This window comes from Phanerochaete carnosa, assembly GCF_000300595.1.
Source record: "Phanerochaete carnosa HHB-10118-sp unplaced genomic scaffold PHACAscaffold_6, whole genome shotgun sequence".
Lineage (NCBI taxonomy): Eukaryota > Fungi > Basidiomycota > Agaricomycetes > Polyporales > Phanerochaetaceae > Phanerochaete > Phanerochaete carnosa.
This window is the reverse complement of record NW_006767633.1, coordinates 1651887-1670832: the sequence shown is the minus strand read 5'-3', so window position 1 is coordinate 1670832 and position 18946 is coordinate 1651887. Positions and strand designations below refer to the sequence as shown.

The 18946-nt window shown below is 40.3% G+C and overlaps 4 protein-coding genes across 4 annotated transcripts in view; 3 read left to right on the top strand and 1 right to left on the bottom strand.

Annotated features, from left to right (window-relative positions):
- Positions 1–380: 380 nt before the first annotated feature.
- PHACADRAFT_97052 (uncharacterized protein) lies at positions 381–866 on the top strand (the record flags this gene model as incomplete). Its single annotated transcript, XM_007397000.1, has 1 exon — positions 381–866. A coding segment is annotated over one exon (486 nt), but the record flags the coding sequence as incomplete, so codon positions are not given.
- Positions 867–9171: 8305 nt separating this feature from the next.
- Positions 9172–9838, bottom strand: PHACADRAFT_29586 (uncharacterized protein; the record flags this gene model as incomplete). Its single annotated transcript, XM_007396480.1, has 3 exons — positions 9172–9317; positions 9382–9671; positions 9798–9838. The coding sequence occupies 3 exons, from the start codon at positions 9836–9838 to the stop codon at positions 9172–9174; spliced, it is 477 nt and encodes a 158-aa protein (XP_007396542.1).
- Positions 9839–11123: 1285 nt separating this feature from the next.
- Positions 11124–11839, top strand: PHACADRAFT_185298 (uncharacterized protein; the record flags this gene model as incomplete). Its single annotated transcript, XM_007396999.1, has 3 exons — positions 11124–11321; positions 11386–11510; positions 11560–11839. 3 exons carry the CDS (start codon positions 11124–11126, stop codon positions 11837–11839), a joined length of 603 nt encoding a protein of 200 aa, XP_007397061.1.
- Positions 11840–17878: 6039 nt separating this feature from the next.
- The window catches only part of PHACADRAFT_97404 (uncharacterized protein), a gene marked incomplete at both ends in the record, with an annotated part of 4556 nt that continues 3488 nt past the window's right edge, over positions 17879–18946 (top strand). Inside the window, one exon of the mRNA XM_007396998.1 lies at positions 17879–18170. Coding sequence (XP_007397060.1) covers positions 17879–18170 — 292 coding nt within the window. The remainder of the gene's footprint in view (positions 18171–18946) is intronic.

The following is an 18946-nucleotide window of genomic DNA, read 5'->3' as shown; positions in this document are numbered from 1 at the left end:
AAGTTGTAAGACCACTGTTCACACTGTCTCATTGCCGTCATCTATGATCCCTGCTCTTGTGAAGTGTTAAGCTTTGCTTCACAACATTAGGTCAAGATCTTTGTGCACCCAGACTACTTCTCTATTCCGTGCCTTGTGCACAGTTTTAAACAAGTTTATTCACCCCTATGTTTGAAGAGTAAGTCTCTTCAGTGATTAGTGGCAGATGTATGCACTCTAGCACTAATTCCTGCATAAATCTAGTGCCCAAGAATTTGCCTGAGCACTCCAGAGCCATTGAATGTGCAGCCGCTGTGTGTACCCCTCAGCTTCGCTGCCCACTCTCCAAAGTTGTCTTCAACAAACTACACAATGAGCTCGAGGCAGGAATGCCACACTAGTACACTACACGTGAACTCAGCACCATTTTTAAACATGTTTCGATGCTTCTGCCACCACCAACTACCTCCACTATTGACTCAGATGCTATTGAGACCACCAAGCTCACAGCATATAACAACCGCCAATTCTTTCACAAGCAACAAACATGTGCTCTCGCTGCTGCTAACACAGCATGCAATGCACATGCTAGTGCAAGTTCTTCCAAATTGTTAGCTAATTGTCTCACTACCATGCCAAACTACACTCCCATCACTTCTAAGCTGGTCACCATCAACTTTTCCAAACACACCACCACTGACCTTGCCCACATTTTTATGCTCTGTTTTGCAGCCACTCTCAAACATTTTAATGTCTTTGAAACTATTGAGCTAATCGACATCAGCAGCGACGACCTGAAGGCAATCTTCAAGCTTTGCAACCATTTGGCCCATCTCGATTGCGTCCTCACCTACGACAAGTGGAAGTGCTACGAAGGTGGGTTTTGAGAGATTAAAAAGATCTCTTTCCAAGGATTTTGGCACAACCAGTTTAAAGTTTGTAAAGTGCTTCATATGGTTTAAACTAATGGATACTTTGATTAGAGTAGAAAATCTGGACAAATACATACTTTTCAAATATATAGACTATGACGAGGAAAGAATCCTTGATCTGCACATTTTAGACTACACACTTGGGCATTTCGCTGAGTTAGAAATAGCAGCATTATTTCAAGAACTCCCTTTTCACTTTCAATAAACCCATTTTCTGTACTCCGGAACAAGTCAGAAATAGTGGCAGACTCCATAGCATACTGCATCCAAATCAATCATGTATATGATTCAAAGTCAAAATGAGACTTCTCTCTTATAGAAGATATCCTCACCTTCTGCTACAAAAATCCATGTCCCAATTGGTACTATCGGAATCCAGTTCAGCCATTAACCATTAATAAGCCACTATACCTTATACTTCATCCAGATCAAGAGGCTCTTATATGATATACTTTAGAACTACAGGATATCCATATTGAGGATCATACAAATGTAAGTCTTGACAAGTTACACACCAGTCAAACTCCTTCCCGCACAATGAACCCATCCGCTGGACCCTCCACTCCAGTTACACAACCAACAGCACTTATGGCCCCTAGATGCAATGCCAATCTTCAGGACCTTATGACTCTGATGCATTCATTGATGCTAAACATAAATGCATTAACAAATATAGTTAACTCTCTTGTCACAGCAACTTGTGCAATTCCAGCATTTATCTCCTCCTCTCAAACTTGCTCAGTCATTGAAAAACCAGTAGCATTCGACAGCTTAAGCTCAGAAAAAGCTAGGCTTTTCTGTAGCACTTTTTGTGTCTACATTCAGTCTAATAAAAAGATGTTTGCCCTACGAGATGCTCAGGATGTTATACGGTATGATACAATAAGTCAATGGCTAGTTGACACTGGTAAAATGATCAGCTCCATTCTGTCTTTCATGATGGGAGATGCTGCAGTCTGGGCGAGACCTCATATCAAGGAACTCGCAGATGGTTGTAATTTGTTTAGCAACTTGTGGACCGAGTTTGTCAAGCAGTTTTTTGCTGAGTTTAAACCTGTCAATGCCCTTAACAAGGCTAAACAGAAGATCAACTCCATTAAACAAGAATCACACATCTTTACTGATTACATGTTGGAGCTCGAGATCTGGTCCAATTGTACGAGCTAGTTCAAGGCTGATCTTTTCAATTAACTCAAAGCAGGCATGAACCCCAATTATATCATCTGTTTATTCTGCTTTCCCACAGTAGCTAAAGACTATGATACAGTCAAAATGTACAGGAATGCTATTAGCCAACAGAAAGCAGATCTAGCAGCCAATCAAAGCAAACTGGTCTCGCAGCCCTCGACCTCTCACTCATCTGAGTTTCAAAGACTCAAACGCCATAGACATTGATGCCTCCCTGTCAATGGAGATCTCTGCCACCCACTTTGATGAGCTGTTCTTTGGAATCAAAGACACCAAGAAGATCAAAGGGAAGCTTCGACAACTGCTCCAAGGTTGCTGTAAGATCTGCAGATCTAAGGGTCACAAATCAGAAGGCTCTTACGAAGACGCTCTAAGTGTCAACACTGCAGAAAGCCCAGTCATTGGAAAAAGCTCTGCCTCTCCAGACTAATAGGACAAGCCCCTCAAGCTCAGCAGGCTGTTTGCACTACTTCATCTTCTGCCACCATTGCTATCTCCATAGATACTACTGCTGACATTGCTGCTCTTAAGGACATGTTTGTCCTCATGCAGAAGCAAAACTCAGAGTTTATAAACAGGCTCAGCTAGGGTTTTTGATAAAGACAGACTAAAGCTGCAGCTCTGTCACCTGGTTCAGAAGAATGGCCCTCAACAGTGCTGGTCCAAAATGTTGTGACTTCAAATCCTTTGGACTCCATTTTATTGTGTACTGTCTCATCTATTGATTGTCTCTCACCTCATTTTTGTGTATTTGTATCTGTATCTGGGTTGAATAAATCACTTTGCACTTCTGCAATGATTGATTCCGAAGCAACAGGACTCTTCATACATGAGAACTTTGTAAGAGACAACAAGATATATTGTTATTCTCTCAAGCAACAGATAGGACTCCGTAATATTGATAGATCTCACAATAATGCTGGCACCATCACCCACTACATTAAACTCAAACTTACAGTGGGTTCTCAACAACCAGCAAATTATAAGTTCCTTATTACTAATATTGGCCCAGAAAATATTATTCTTGGGCTACCATAGTTAAAAAAAGTCAACCCCTTCATAGACTGGGAAACTGGTGAAATGATGCTCTCTGACAGCTTGAAAGCTATACTAGTTACTTCAGAGCCACCAAGTTTAACTAAAGTCAAAGCTAATCGAGCTGAACACTGCGCCTGAGTAAAGGCTGGTATACTCAATAATGCCACAGACAAAGTTTATTGTCTCGCTGGTTATACATATTTGCAGCAGATTGCTATTAAACAGAACTTCCCTAAGTATTCCAAAGCTTTGAACAACTGGTCTCAAAGGAATATCACTGTTACAGTCACATCTTCTCAAAAACAGACTCGACAAGACTATCAGAACATTAGCTATAGAACCATGCTATTGACTTCAAGAATGGCTCTCTAGCTACAATCTGCTCTAAAGTATACACTATAAGCTTCTTCAAGAATTAAGAACTACAAGCTTCCTCTGATGACATCCTTCAAAAGAGCTATATTATCTCTAGCAAGTCTTCTATGACCTCGCCCATTTTCATCATTAAGAAAAAAGATGGCAAGCTCAGACTCATCCAGGGCTATTGAAAGCTCAACAACATCACTATCCAGAATCACTATCCATTGCCCTTAGCTAACGATATCATCAACAAGCTACAAGGCACTAAGATCTTTTCTAAATTTAACGTTTGTTGGAGTTATACCAATGTTCAGATTAAAGCTGGAGATGAATGGAAAGCCACCTTCATCACTAATCGAGAACTCTTTGAACCAAGGGTTATATACTTTGGCCTAACCAATGTTCTAGCTACATTTCAAGCTCTCAAGGATACCATCTTTGCTGACCTCATAGCAGAAGGAAAAGTAGCAATATACCTTGATGACATCCTCATCTGGTCCTCTAACCTCACCTTCTATTGCAGAATAGTCCACAAAGTCTTAGAACAATTAAAAGAATACAACCTCTACTTGTGTCCTGAAAAGTGCAAGTTCAAAAAAGACAAAATCAAATACCTTGGACTACTTATATGCAAGAGATCTGTCGGTATGGACCCAGGCAAAGTCAAGGCCGGCCCACACTAAAAAACCTCAAAGATGTATGAGGATTTGTTGGGTTCACCAACTTTCATCGAAGGTTTATTCAAGACTTCTAAAAAATTGCTTGTTCACTTCACAACCTTACCAAAAAGGACACTTCTTTTTGTTGCAGACTGACGTTGACGTAACACAAGGGATTACAATGTAAATCTAACTATGAGGCGGCGCAGAGCACAGTCTCGTGACAATTGTACTGACTTGCTTAGCTAGCCCAATAACTAAGTTGCATTAGTGATTATACTAAAATACAAACAAAGGCTTACCTAGCCCAATAACCAAAAGGTTGAGATGGGGGCTAGATAGCAACAAAGGGAGTTTTTATATACTGTTCAGGTTGCACATGAACCAGGCATTATCCAAACAACTGTAGGCATTTGCTAGTATCTAGATAACTCAGCAGGGAAACAGAGGCTGATGTGTCATGGTATCTGACATTGTTGGGCCAACAGGAATTGGATGTCTGTTGCCAATCAGCCTCAGAGATAGAAAGTCTAATGGAAATCAGAATGCGGCTGTTGCTGAGAAAGTATGATGCAGCAACGAGACAGTGACAATGTGGGCATGTCTGATATGCTGATGCATGCCCATCAGTAATGCTGTCCAGAGGTGTTAGCGCATGGCTAGGACTTTGTAAACTGGTGCCAATGTGCCGATGACATTTGGAGGGTTGGACAAACATGGAATAAATCATAGAAAGTTGTAGAAAATGGAAAAATAATAAGAGGCTGAAGCTACACCTATGACACTTTTGTGTGGAGATCCACTCAGCAACAAGCTTTTGACACTTCAAAAGTTAAGTTTACCACTGAGCCAGTATTAACCCTCTGGCATGCTGATCATGATACACGCATACAAGTTAATATTTTGGGCTACACCACTGGAGGAGAATTAAGCCAGCTTGACTCCAATGATACACTCTGGCATTCCATTGCCTTTTGCTCTCAGACTATGAATGCAGCCAAATGAAACTATAAAATCTACAATTGCAAACTCATGGCCATTATTGAGGCTCTACAAGATTGGTGCCACTTCTTTGAAAGATTATTGAAACCTTTCGAGATATGGACTGACCATGCCAATTTACAATACTGGAGAACAGCACAATACCTTACTCATAGACAGGCTTGCTGGGCTTTAGAACTAGCAAATTACAACTTTGTCCTTACTCATAAGCCCAGCAACACTCATCTGGTTGCTGATCCCTTATTTTGCCTGAGTTCAGAATATGTCTCTGATGGCACTGATAATGACAATCAAATAGTACTTCCAGACTTTAAGTTTATCAACGCAATCAGTTTTGATCTCGGTCCAGAACACTTTGCATGTTTGGCTGCTACAGCTTTTGTCACAATAGCTCCACTAGAGTCAGATATTCACAACAGCACATTGCTTAATGACAAAGTATCAGAATCTCTCTTTATTCTTCGATTGAAAGGCCCTCGTAAACTCACCACTGGCCTTGTCAGCTGGAAAGAAAATGAGGAACTCATCTATCATCAGGGCAAACTTTATATTCCAAAAGACTTCAATCTGCACAATCAAATCATCGAGTCATGCTACGATATGCCTATAGCGGGCCACCCTGGCAAGTATGAAACTACGGAACTTATTTTCCGTTACTACTGGTGGCCAGGAATGAACTCCGTCATAGTGAAATACATCGCAGGTTGCAATAAATGTCAATGATACAAAAGAGCTAAACATTCTAAAGCCACCCTTACACCTCAAGAAGTCTCTTCTAGACCTTGGCAACATATCAGAGTCAATATGGTTGGACTTCTATCTGTCACCCCTGCTCCAGAGAAATATAACACTATCACCATCTACATCGACCAGTACAGTGGTCAAGTACATCTCGCGCTCTGTCACAGTATCTTTACTGCTGAAAGGGCTGCTGACATACACTATCGCAAAGTGTTCTGACACTATAGTATTCTACACAAAATCTTCTCAGACAAAGGACCACAGTATGCTGTACACTTTATGCAAAGTTTATACAAATGACTCAGTATCAAGTCAGGTTTAACTACAGCCTATCATCTAGAAGGCAATGGAAAAGTAGAACAAAAGAACACTGAAGTAGAAAAGTACCTTTGTCTATTCTGTTCTCAACACCAAGATGACTGGCATGAATGGCTTCCAATGGCTGAATTTGTACTAAACTCTTGAGTACATTCTGATAATGATCACTTTCCCTTTGAGGTCTTATATAGATATTGACCTGATTTCACTGTTCCTGCCATAAAACATTCCAATATTCCTGCCCTCAATGCCAGACTTGATTAAATGGCTCAAATCCATAAAGAAGCCAAATCTGCCCTCTGCCAAATTAAAGAAAAAATGAAAACAGACTATGAATCAAACAAGTCTGTGCTCCACTCTTTTTTAGTTAGAGACAAAGTCTGGCTAGCTTCAAAAGACATCACTATACACCAGAAGACTTGTAAACTAGGACCAAGACAGCTCGGCTCCTTTACTGTAACAGAGATAATTGAAGAACTCAATTATCACCTTGAATTACCCAGCTGGCTTGAAATCTATCTGATCTTCTATGTAAACTGACTTAGCTCCTGGCACAATAACAGCATGATCAAACCTCCTCCTCTACCTCCTGTTATAGTTGATATAGTTGAAAACAAGGAAGAATATGAAATCGATAAAGTCCTAGATTTCTGTGTCTATTGCCAACAACTTCAATACCTTATCTGATGGAAAAGCTACGGACAGAACACTAACAAATGGATCCTTGCCAAAGATGTTCACATAAATACCAAAATCTGTGACTTTTATTGACAGAACCCTTCAGCACCACGACAGATCTCCTTTATTGACTTCGCTACATTCTATGTGCAGCTTCATCCAATTTATAAAAATACTGACTCCAACTCAGTTCTGGCAGCCAATCAATGCACTGCAGAACTCAAATGGGAATCTGGCAAAATTCAAGAACTTGCATCTCACTAAGAGTCTCAGTTATAGAAAGGAGGTAATATTGTGGGCATAATTCTGCTCTGTATTTTTCCTGTATTTTCTGCGATTTTCTCTGAGTTTATATGCTGCCTTTACTGTTGTCAACATCCAAACCCTTGTGTTAGCACCAGTTTATTCCCACACCCTTGCAGTACATCAGTGCATTAATGCATCTGGCATGCCAACATGACACTGCTGTCAGAAAAGCTATCACACAGCCTCCTGGCAGTCTCCATCAGAGTCCGATCAGCATTAGACATCTGGCTTATATTGGCTGGACAACAGTCACTGATGCTGACTCTCTTCCAACAGAAGTCTGATCAGCATCAGACCTCCAATCTCCATCGGCCCAGATATGTCAGACATTATGACTCACCAACCTCTGTTTTTGCGTTGCCACTCCACTACTCCAACAACTTATAGCTTAAATAATGCCTGGTCTGTGCATAGTTCCCAGTAGTATATATAGTAGGATTTTATTGCTATCTAGCTCCCATCTTGACTTCTTAGTCAATCAGGCTAGCTGTGCAAGTTAAATCAAAGTTGTGAGACCACCATCTACACTGCCTTGTTGCTGTCATCCATGATCCCTGCTCCCTCGTGAAGTGTTGAGCTTTGCTCCACAACAAAGGTCAGAGTTGTATGTGTTATTTCCAAAGGGGGTTTAGTACTTACATGAAATAATGACTTGTAGCCTTTGTCAGTTTTGACATACTCAGCATTTCCACTGACAGTACAATGCTGACAGTACTTGTTTCCATTGGGACCAATATGAGAACATAGTTCTGACTGCTGTGGGTTATCTGCAGGTTTCACACAGGAAATAATTTGAAAAAGTGTCTCTGTCTTTAGAGTCCAGTCATATGCGCTGTGCCACTTATCTCACTCAATGTCTTTGTATACTACTTTGAGCAATTTGGGAGTTGTCACGTGTGGTGAAGTTGCACAGAACTGCATAAAATACTCCTGCTAGAGTTTGCAATGTGATAGGTTGAGGTTTGCCAAGTAAATATTTGTATGCAGGTTGAACTGTTTGCTTCTATTACCAGATACATTGTCTGCCCATGTCATCAGCCTGAGGGTGAATGTTAATTGCTCTTGTGCCTTTGTATATAGGATGCGGCATCTCGCCAGCCCATTCTGGTAAGCCATCTATTTAAAGTTACATAAATAAAGCTAATATATAAGCAAGCTGTCAGTGTGCACCTTTGAAGGTAGACTGCAGTCCTTTATCTTGTAGCCTGAGAAAATTGACTTGGAGTTTTGCCATATCTTTGCATTGTAGCAGTGTGCTAATATTCATTGTCCATTTTTGGGTCTGATAAACCACTGTAATCGTTCTAATGGTCAGACTTTGCAGGATAAGCAAGTAATATCTACATACCACATTGTTGAAGCTCACAGTATGGAAATTAAATTTGTCTCACTCTGTTCTATCTGCAGAGATCTCACACACCCATTTCATAGACACAACTAGTCTTCCATCATCAAGCCTGGCCACCTCTGATATAGAAGTGTCAATCTAGTGCCTTCTTAAAGTCTGCCCACATAAGCTGCAGTAAGTCAACATCCTCATTAATAAGGCAACATTTCTGGTAAAATTCCAAAACCCTTGATGTAACTTTGACCAGAGGTCAAATATGTAGGTGTATAAGAGAATTTGCCCAGTTCTTGGAATTCTACAAGGCATAGTAAGTATTTCTGCTCAACATTAATATTAGAGTAAAGGACTTATAAGGTAAAATGTCGGAACAGGTCCATTTGCAAAGAACTCATTTCTCAATGCCAATTTGCGCTATTGACTCTCAATGCCAACTTTATTTGTAAGTTGTGTTTGGAGCTTTTGGAGTGCAGTGAAGCTAGGTACATTTAGTGTTCTACACTGCTGCATAACCCAAATAATGGTTTTAAGGTGGTTGTCAGAAAGGCACATACAAGGAAGGCTGTCAAGAAAGTTGAGCATAAACATCTGCTCAGTCAATTGGTCAGTATACTCCTCTCTTGAGCTATGAAAAGTCCCTCACAGTTTTTGTTCCATAAGGTGCCCATTGGCAGCATTTGTCTATAGCAGCACTCTGTATATATCTATCAAGATCTTTATCACACCCATCATCACACCTGTCATCATTCATGTTATTGTCTCTATTAAAATCTGAAGTACATGTTACTATAGGTCAGTATTTGGTGTTAGATTGCTAAATTATCTTATTGCTAACCTAAAATATCTTGCATTGCAGAAATAATCAAAGAAATAGCTGCATTGTCTTTGATAGTTTTGCTCCAAGAAGCCAGCAGATCTGCAGCAGTCTCGGCAGTCTTCCTCAAAGATGTGGATGCATGGTAATGCAGGCTTTCAAATTTATCAACTAAATATTCACTTATGCTACTGTTGCAACTGTCTCTTGCTGAGAAGATGAACTCTTGACCACTCCCATTTTGATAATGGCCAGTCTCATCTAGCACCACTTCATCAAAGACACCACCTCCTAGTTCAAAGACAGGTTGGCTATGTACGCTCAATGTGAATGGTTATATGTGCTAGATTGCAATAAACTGAAGCTGCGCTAGCTCACTGCTAAACTCAAAGTCCTGCCAGGAAAGTATCTCCATAGTGTGTTTTTGTTCTTCTTACTGCTCCTTCCAATTTTCTAATGCCTGAGTGTGCATAGCCATTTTCTTACGGTGTTTTATTTGGTTTTGAGAGATGTCTCAATTGGCATTATTTTGGGCTGAACAGACCTTACAGCAAATGGTCTTAGTTTGCCCAAATATCTCCTCAGACTCTATGCCACAAAAAAAGTAAGCATTTGCTATAACTGATAAATTCGGAAATTTAACCATCTGGTAGCTTGCACTTGGGAGGCATTTTGAGTGAGCAAAAGAAATACTTCGTGCCTCAGCACAACTATGCTGTGGTGGTATTCCTGATCTGCAATCTGAAGAGTAGAACGTCCAACACTCCACTTGGTTTGCTTCGCGCTCTCACTCACTCTGCAATAACCTATTTTCATCTTGCTCCTTCACAGCTTCACAATGTTCCTGCAGAAGAATGCCTAACACACTCTCATAATGCCTTTTCAGTGTGATAGCCCAGTAGTGGCAAGAGAATACTTCTGGAACCAGCTGCCAGTCTCATCCTCCCTTAACAACACTAAGTTGCAGCCCATCTGTTTTTCCAGAAGTTCTGCCACACAGCGAGCTCAGCCTTGAACTGTCAAATCAGCAACAGTGCATTGGCAGCTAAAGTTCTATTCCAGAAGTACCAGAAAGGCCTATGGTCACAGCTTTACAGTTGAACTCAAATGCTAACAGCTAAGAGTGAGCAGTAGACAACAGCCTCAACACTGCCATTTAGCATGTTACTTGCAAACTCAGGCTTACAAATGACTTGGCCCAAGAGCTAGCTTGCTTTAGCAAGATATGTTGTCTGTTAACCAATGCAGCATCATTGCCCTCAGCATAGTGTGCCTAGCTTGAAAGTAACAAACAACACCAGATTGCTATGTATGGCCTTCTTCTTAGTAACAAGGACTCATTGACAGCATTGCAGCCTTTGGATAGAGTTTATCATCTGTCTGTCAAGCTCCTGGTATGTTTCAGATGCTTCTATCTTCTGCATAGCTGTTGCATTGACATCAATTTGCAGGAGAAAATTAAGATCTATGTCTTGAATGTACTTTTGAGCCCTCAAGTTGCTGGCTATACAAATTCTGCAATAACCCTTATTATGATATGCACACGTTTACTTAGCAGGCATTACACTGATCATGGCATCTACCAGAGTATCTTGAAGGCTAACAGTTCATGATTCAGACTGCCAAAAAATCTCAACAAAGATCCTCCTGTGTATAAAACCATCAACAGCTGCGTCTGCACATGAGTCATGAAGAAGTGGTCAGATATGAAAATAATTGTGTGTACAATTACATATCAGAGTTAAATTAAATTATTAACGTGTATGTCGCTTGCCAAGCTTGGAAGCTTTCTTAGAGTGCCTCTTAGTTCTCATGAACCTGATGGACCACGTAAAAAGTGCATGGACATTGTTCAGCTCATGAAGACTATTGTAACCAAGCTGACATTGACTCAAAGTGTCAGCAAGACTCTCTGCAAAGTCAATGTGACTGTTCCAATGTGCACACACATTGCATTTTTGGTAGGCTGTCCTTGCCTCTAATTTTGGCATGCAACTGCCGCTCACATAAATGATTATATAATAGCACCAAGCTTACGTGGAAGATAATGGCAACAAGACCTTTTGGCCCTTCGTGGACAAGAGCCTTGCAGATTTGCACAAGTTGTACCATGTGATAAACTTGATTGAACAGGAGTATATGCTGTCTGAGTATGTGTGGCACTTTTATAGCTTCAATATCCTCATCAGCTCTTCACAGATTCTTTGCAGATATTCTCACGGACAATCTGAGGACGTATAGCAAATCTATTGATGACTCTGACAACATGAACATGCTTACTACTATTCTCCGCATCAGCAGGCAAGAGCAAGTTGATCAAGTTGCTGCTGGCAGACATGTCCTAGCCTGTAATGATGATAGTGGCAATGAAGGGAATACAGGTGAAGGTGACCATAGTGGAATTGGTGGTGATGGCACAACAAGCGAAGATGATGACAAGGATGACACAGAGCCTATTTATGAAGAAGGCAGCATTTAGAAATTGCTGCAGCATGCTTTATCCTCATTTATCTCAATACTACTGTTATTTAGAATACATTAAGCTAAATGTAATGACTGCGTTGCACATCTATGGTGTAGCAGCCACGGCTCGAAGCCAGATTTCTTGCACAGGCAAACTGTCTGACTCACCCATTCCACTCAAGCTGATTGCATTTATGCCCAGTCTATATCAAAAGCAGCAGTTCCCCAGCTGGATCTTGCGGATGAATGGCAGAACTCTATCATCTGTGCACCTCATCTCTTCAATCATCTGAGCACTGCACGACCAAGGTCAGGTTTGGATGTGCTCAGTCATCTGGTGGCCAAGTGAAGGGTCTGAACTCAGCTTGGGGCTATACTGATTTTGCATCACTAGCACCTGACAGATGTTCAGATGCCAGGTCTCCAGTTAATTGACTGACATGTCACTGGGCACCTGGCTCCCACCTCAAAACAAATAAGATGTGTACACTATCAGTCTGATCACACATTTAATTCATTTTTTATGGAATTCTTGGATCAGACTTGATTCCCACTCATACTTAGCCACTAACTAGCTGGCCATCAGGAAAAAATGCAAATGAAGTGATTCTGGAGTCAGGCTGGGGCTGGCCATAACTTGCTTAGAGCCCCTCTCTAAAACCTTTCAGCAGCCTAATATAGGGATTGTGCTATGTTCCCTCTGAAATGCCAGCATGTAATGTATTAAAGAGATATCAGAAAAGGCTTATCTCAGTATTCTGTGGCTAACTGCAACAGAGCAAATATGGCATCCTATTGGTTAGGATATTGCCACTCTATACAAACCTCTCCACTGCATACTGAAGCTATATCTATCACTCATATTTGGTCAATGCTAAATGATATTCAGATGTAGGCAACCATAAATTGCACACATCAAGCAGATGGAGAAAATAGTATCATATATTATTTGGAAAATATATGAATAGCAGTGTGGGATCAATACAAAACAGCCCATGGTGGCTTGTGGTGCAGCTGTCAATCATCAACATCAATAGCACTAAAATTGGCCCCAGTTGACAGGCCTAAGATCTCAGTCTGGATGCTTGCCTCTTCAATGTCAAAGAACTGCTCAATGTTGGCAACACCATAGCTATGCTAATTTTTGTTTAAGATACTTTTGAAGAAACTGCCTCCACATACTCAGCATTGCAAAAACTAACCAGGACAAGCCACACATACTGTGACACAATCTCCTTGGAGCAGTTCTTTATTTGCTTGTAGATATCCCTGAGGTTTGCATTAATGGTCTTTTAATATGAGCTGCTCAAGTTATTAAGGTAAACCTTGCACTATGACAGTAGTATTAGCAGGCTGGTGTAAAAACCAGCCAAACAACATGCTTATCAGAAAAGCAAAATGGGCACATATAGAAATGGTCACATGTGATATGTCAGCTCATCCAGAATCATCAAGAGATGAGTGGATCTTCTTCATGACAGCACAAACAAGGTCAACAATGTGCATCAAGCTAATCTAACTATCAGGGTTTGTCTCGCTCTCTTTGCCAACAGAAGCTGTGAGCTACAAAGACTCAATTGAGCCATGGTGATGATAAGTGCCAATGACAGTAACAAACAGAACAAGCATGTACAACACTCTTTATTGTGTTCAAGCACTTGGTAAAACACTTGTGCTGTATGTTTTAGATATCAAGTGTGTATTTCCAGGAGGGGTGGCATTTAAGAACAGTCTGGTGATGATGGCACAGTTAGACATGTTAACTGTAAGGAAGCTGAACAAACTATCAATATCTTTGTAGAAATTTTGAGATAGGCACTAAAGTCAGGACACAGCAGAATGTCAATTGTGTACAGCTCAATTTTTTTCTAGAGTTGCAATTAGTCACAGTAGGTGACAATGAAAATGCAATGCTTATATATAGTACTGTGGGCAGCTTATAAATAGCTTTTATTGGCTGTATTTCTTTGAGCTGCTCTTGATTCTTTAGAAGGATGGTCATTAGTATAATCTCATGCTTAAACAAATCAAGCTGATATTATACAAAATATGTCAGTATCATGCTATGATAGCACAGAACAATAATGATACCTTCTCTTGCAAACCAAATGAGAGCTTTCACACTGGTGAGCATTAACCTCATCTGCTGCCCAGCATGCTCAGCAAGTAGAAAAACATTTTCTGCAAGTCATTTGCAAGCTTGACTGGCTGAAAATGTAATGTGAGCAGTGTGCAGACAATGTGAGATGGTCATTCTGCTAGCATCTGGTAAAGTATGTCCTTCTTTGTCTGGCCTACCACATAGGGTGGTAAGCACAGCTTTTTTCTTGAAAAAACTCAGGCAAAAGCAGTTAAACAAGGCCAAACAAGGCCTAGCTATTCTTCAGTTCTACACCGATGCAAACTGAGGAGAAACTGGTGCAAAACCAGTCAAAATGGTCTAAAACACAGTAAAACTGGCAGAAAACTAAGTTTTGCCTTTGGTTTTTTTCAGGTGAAAACCAGAGAAAGTTGGGGTCTTGTTGAATCAGTTTTTGGCTAATTTTATGCTGGAAAAAAGCATGCTTACCATCTAGTGCCATGTTGCAAAGAGAGCAAACTTGAACAGAAGCAAGAATTCCTTCTTCACTGGTGTAGTCTGACAAGAGTCTTCTGCCTGAAGGAAAGCAGTAATATCAATTTCACTAGGGTTGTGTAGACTGTAGCATATATGCTCAGCAGGTACAATTTCTTTATTTCTTCTATGCTGTAGCATAAATAATAATAACTTAGATATTATGATAGCTTACTATTTATATGAGACCTGGAGCTATATACAGTATTCCAAGTTCACTAGTTTCTAAACTGTCTGCTTGGTCAGACAGTGCAGGACTTATTAAATTATACCTGGTGCTTGTAATCAAGCCAGAATTTGGAGAGATGGCCTTTGAAGCCATGCCACAAAGTGGCTGGAGTCTTTCTGGATCTGTGCCCTACTCAATTATGACCAGGCTGCTTCTAATGATGTTTATACTGCCTGAGCAGGAAGACAGTACAGGGTTTCCGGAGATGGCACCTGTAACCATACTACAAGGTGGCTGAAAGCTTTGTTCATCTAGGCTTCACTCAAGTTGAATTGGAATGCTCTTATAGTCTAGTCTGTCTGAGCATGAAGACAGAACAGAGCTTTTAGAAATGGCTCCTGTAGCCATGTTACAATGTGGCTGGAGGCAGTTATATTCCAGGCTCCACCCAATCTGAACTGGGAAGCTCTTTTAGTCTAGCCTGTCTGAGCTAGAAAATAGAATAGAACTTGTATAGATGGTGTATGTTATCATTTCATTTCATGTGTTCAGTTTAAGATTTGTGGTAAAGGTTTCCAAGGTGAATCTATCTAAGAAGATGCCAGTAGAAGCCACTAGAAGGTAACAAGCAAGGTAGAAGAAGATGAGAGGCAAGCCAAATCTCCATGAAGACTTGGAGAAGTTACACTTGTGAAGCATGTTGAAAGCAGAGATGGTGGTAGGTAAGATAAAAGAAGTGTATGAGGTGTACTTACTCCTTTGCCCAGTTGAGTCTGAGGTGGCAAATTGCGCATTTTGAGAGAGCAGTTGCCTTGTTGGGTAGAGGTTGAAGGTTCAATTCTAACTGATGGATTATTTTTATTTTAATGATTTTTGGTTTTAAAGGTTAAAATGAAGGAACATCATGGCAAATAGTATAACTATATATTTCTATTATATATATATATATATTAACATGGTGGAATGGAGTAGAACAGTCACTGAGTATGGTAGCTTGAAGGATTGGATTTTATTCACAAGATTATGACTATATGCCCAATTATGAGCTTATATATCTACACATGTATAATCTTGTAGTCTACTGGTTGCAAAGTACAGTCAAGAATGCCCTTGGAATATTTGTATGAATTATGAGCGCATATTAATTTGTAGAGAGAAGTAGGAGTACTAAACATGTGGCATATTCTTAATAATTCCAAACAAATTTGTATAATTCTAAATATATTGCTGATAATGCTTGGTGTTATGGGTAACCATAATTGAAAATATTAAGTGATTTTACGCACTATCAATTCCATAATCCCTTGTGCAACACTGTGCACTGGAGTTCAAAGCCAGTAGCAAGCACTTTATCGCTAAACTATAGTCTTAAACCATTCGCATGCTAAGTATACATGTAGCATGTATGTAGCTGACCTTATGCCATATAGTATAAATGAACAGAAATGTATGAAGAAGAGCAGAAGTGATGAAGAGGGCAGACTGTGCTGTGGACCTGTCTGAGCATGAAGACAGGGCTTTTAGAGATGGTCCCTGTAATCATGCCACAGAGTGGCTGGAGGCATTTATGATCCAGGCTCCACTCAATCTCAACTGGGTTGCTCTGCTTGTTCAGTTTGTTTGAGTAAGACGCATCTAGCTCACAATGTTAATTACTACTAAATAGTACTAATTAACACTAATTAATATAGTAACATTAATTAACTGACCCCCCTATTATGCTTACATTTCTAATAGTAAATTAACACTAATGTAGTAATTCATTCATGAACTGTTCATGAGCTACTCATTAGCTATTCATCAACTGTTATTTGGTGTAAATGAGCTGTTATGTCTTGTTAATAGGCTGTTATTTCAGTATTTTTAGCTTCAAAATCAATGTACCAAACTCAAATTTAATTTTATACAGATTTCTTATGCTATGCAATATATTGATAGCTCTATATAAGCATAATATTCAGAAAAAAGAAAGAAAAAAAGAATGACCCCAATGAGAATTAAACCCCAGTCTCACTACTTTCAAGCTATCTGTTAGAACATGCACACTTTAACCACTGAACTATAAAGCTCACACAAACTTTACACTTCAATGTTTCTATATACACTCAGCTAACAACTTATAAATAATTTCTAAGTGCAATCTAGAAGTTTAATGCACATTCACACTTCTAGGTCTAAATATAACTGTTGCCCTTGTATATAATGCTAGATGTACAATATTTGATACAACCATCATTTGCTAATATAACAACCTTTAATACATACAGTGGCTTTTTGCAATAGAATATTAACTATTGCTTTAGCTACTGAATCTGCTAGTTAAAATAACATGTTTGTAATATGCATGTAGTAATAAATAAAGTGCAAAATAAATATAACATTTTATAATGCAAATACAGTTGTATATAGCTTATTAGCTAGTACTTAGCCAAAAATAACTATTTGCTGTTCTTGCAATAGAACATAGATGCTAGTCAATATATGTAAAATATGTTAGTAATGTTAAAAGGTGTATATATTATCTTTTGCTCTGAAACTAGCATTTAATTATACTACATGTGTTTATAAAATGTATTACTACAATCCTTGACAATTAGCAGTTTGAAATAGAAGATATAAACTTCAAAACTTGTGTTAAATGATGTATTTATCTTTAAAGATGTTAGATATATTTGGGCGCTTAATCGACGCTTAAACAACATTTTAATACATTGTTTAAATAGCTTCATTATCAAATATAGTTGAATAAAATGTTATAAATTATATTTACTTTTATGGCTTATTTTTTGTTACATACAGGTTTATACTGGTTTCGTGCGCTGTGCCACCAGGTCTGGAGAGCAAGGCGTGTCAAAGAGATGTCAAGGAAGGCAGAGGTACAGGACGAGGCAGAAGGGCAGGCAAGTGCTTGGGACCGTAATTTCTCATGTTAAGACCGTAAGTCTTGAGGGCAGAAAGGAACTGCGCTGCACGCTTTTCTGGCAGGAACGCCAGCCAAATTTCTTGCACCTAATGTGCCACCTGGCAAATTTATGGTCCCAAATTATAGTCCCATAGGCATTGAAACAAATGGTGATGCGCCCTTAATAATGGGAAGGCGCTTAAGTGGCATAGCCGGCAGATGCACCGATGCCTCATTTGGATGGGCGTCCACAACCGTAAGCCTTCCTCTTTGGGGATCATAAATTTCGAGCACAAAGCAAGGTGGCAAGGGCACGTCTGTCTCTTCTATTGCTTCAAACGCCTCCAAATCGTCCTCCACTGCCGCAGCAGCGCAGAAGGACTCTGTCGAGTCAGCTGGCCAGGCCTCTATGCGTCACTCTGCCCACTCTACCACTCTTGACTCCGCCTCTCACCTTCTCTGGATTGCAGACACAGGGGCCACTTCTCATATGACACCTCATAAACACTGGCTTTGCAACTACACCCCAATGAGAGTCGCTGTTCGTCTTGCAAACGATCACATTGTCTACTCTGAGGGTGTAGAGTCAGTGGTGTTTGCTCCAGAGGTTAAGGGGAAGCTAGTGCGCGAGCTGGAGCTCAGTAGAGTGTTCAATCAGGGAGGTAAACTGGACCAGAGGAGTGCTGAAGACCACAACTGGAGGTTGTGGATGAGCAACTGAACTCTATTAAGGCGAAGATACAACTACTGACCTGGAGGTTGTAGATGAGCAACTGAAGAAGGCCCAAACACAAGCCTCCAGAGACATAAGGGTGCATCACAAGGCGCTTATTTACTTATCTAATCAGATCCAAGCCTGACACTGAAGCAGATGAAGTAGTGATCTACTGTGGATAGAAAGCGAAGGAAAATAGCTAAAAAGATGAGGATATTCCAGGATGTAGAGATATGGGAGAAAAGAATGATGATAGGGCGGAGAAGCTGTAGCATCACATACAACACAGGAAATAACATCCCATCTGTGAGCTATATCTTGCAGGCAAGCTTAATGCTGCTCCATTCTCCTCCTCTACCAACTACACCTCCAAACCATTCAAACTTGCTCATTCTGATGTCCAAAGCCCTCTTCCTGTTTGCACTCAGCCTGGCCACCACTATTGGATCACCTTCATCGACGACTCGACGCGTCTGAGAGCTGTTATGCTGCTCAAGACTAAGGCTGAAGGAACCTCCGCATTTAAGCAATTTAAAGCTCATACTAAGAACCAGACTCACGAGAGAAATTTGGAACTTTTTGGTCGCAAAAAATATGCGAAAACAGCCTGAAAAAATAAGTAAGAAAATGCCATATTTTTCCTCCCGGTATCCGGCGGCCCGGCGACTCGGCAACCCGGCAGCTGAGCCGATTGTCCGCCGGGTGCCGCAGCCACGGGCGCTT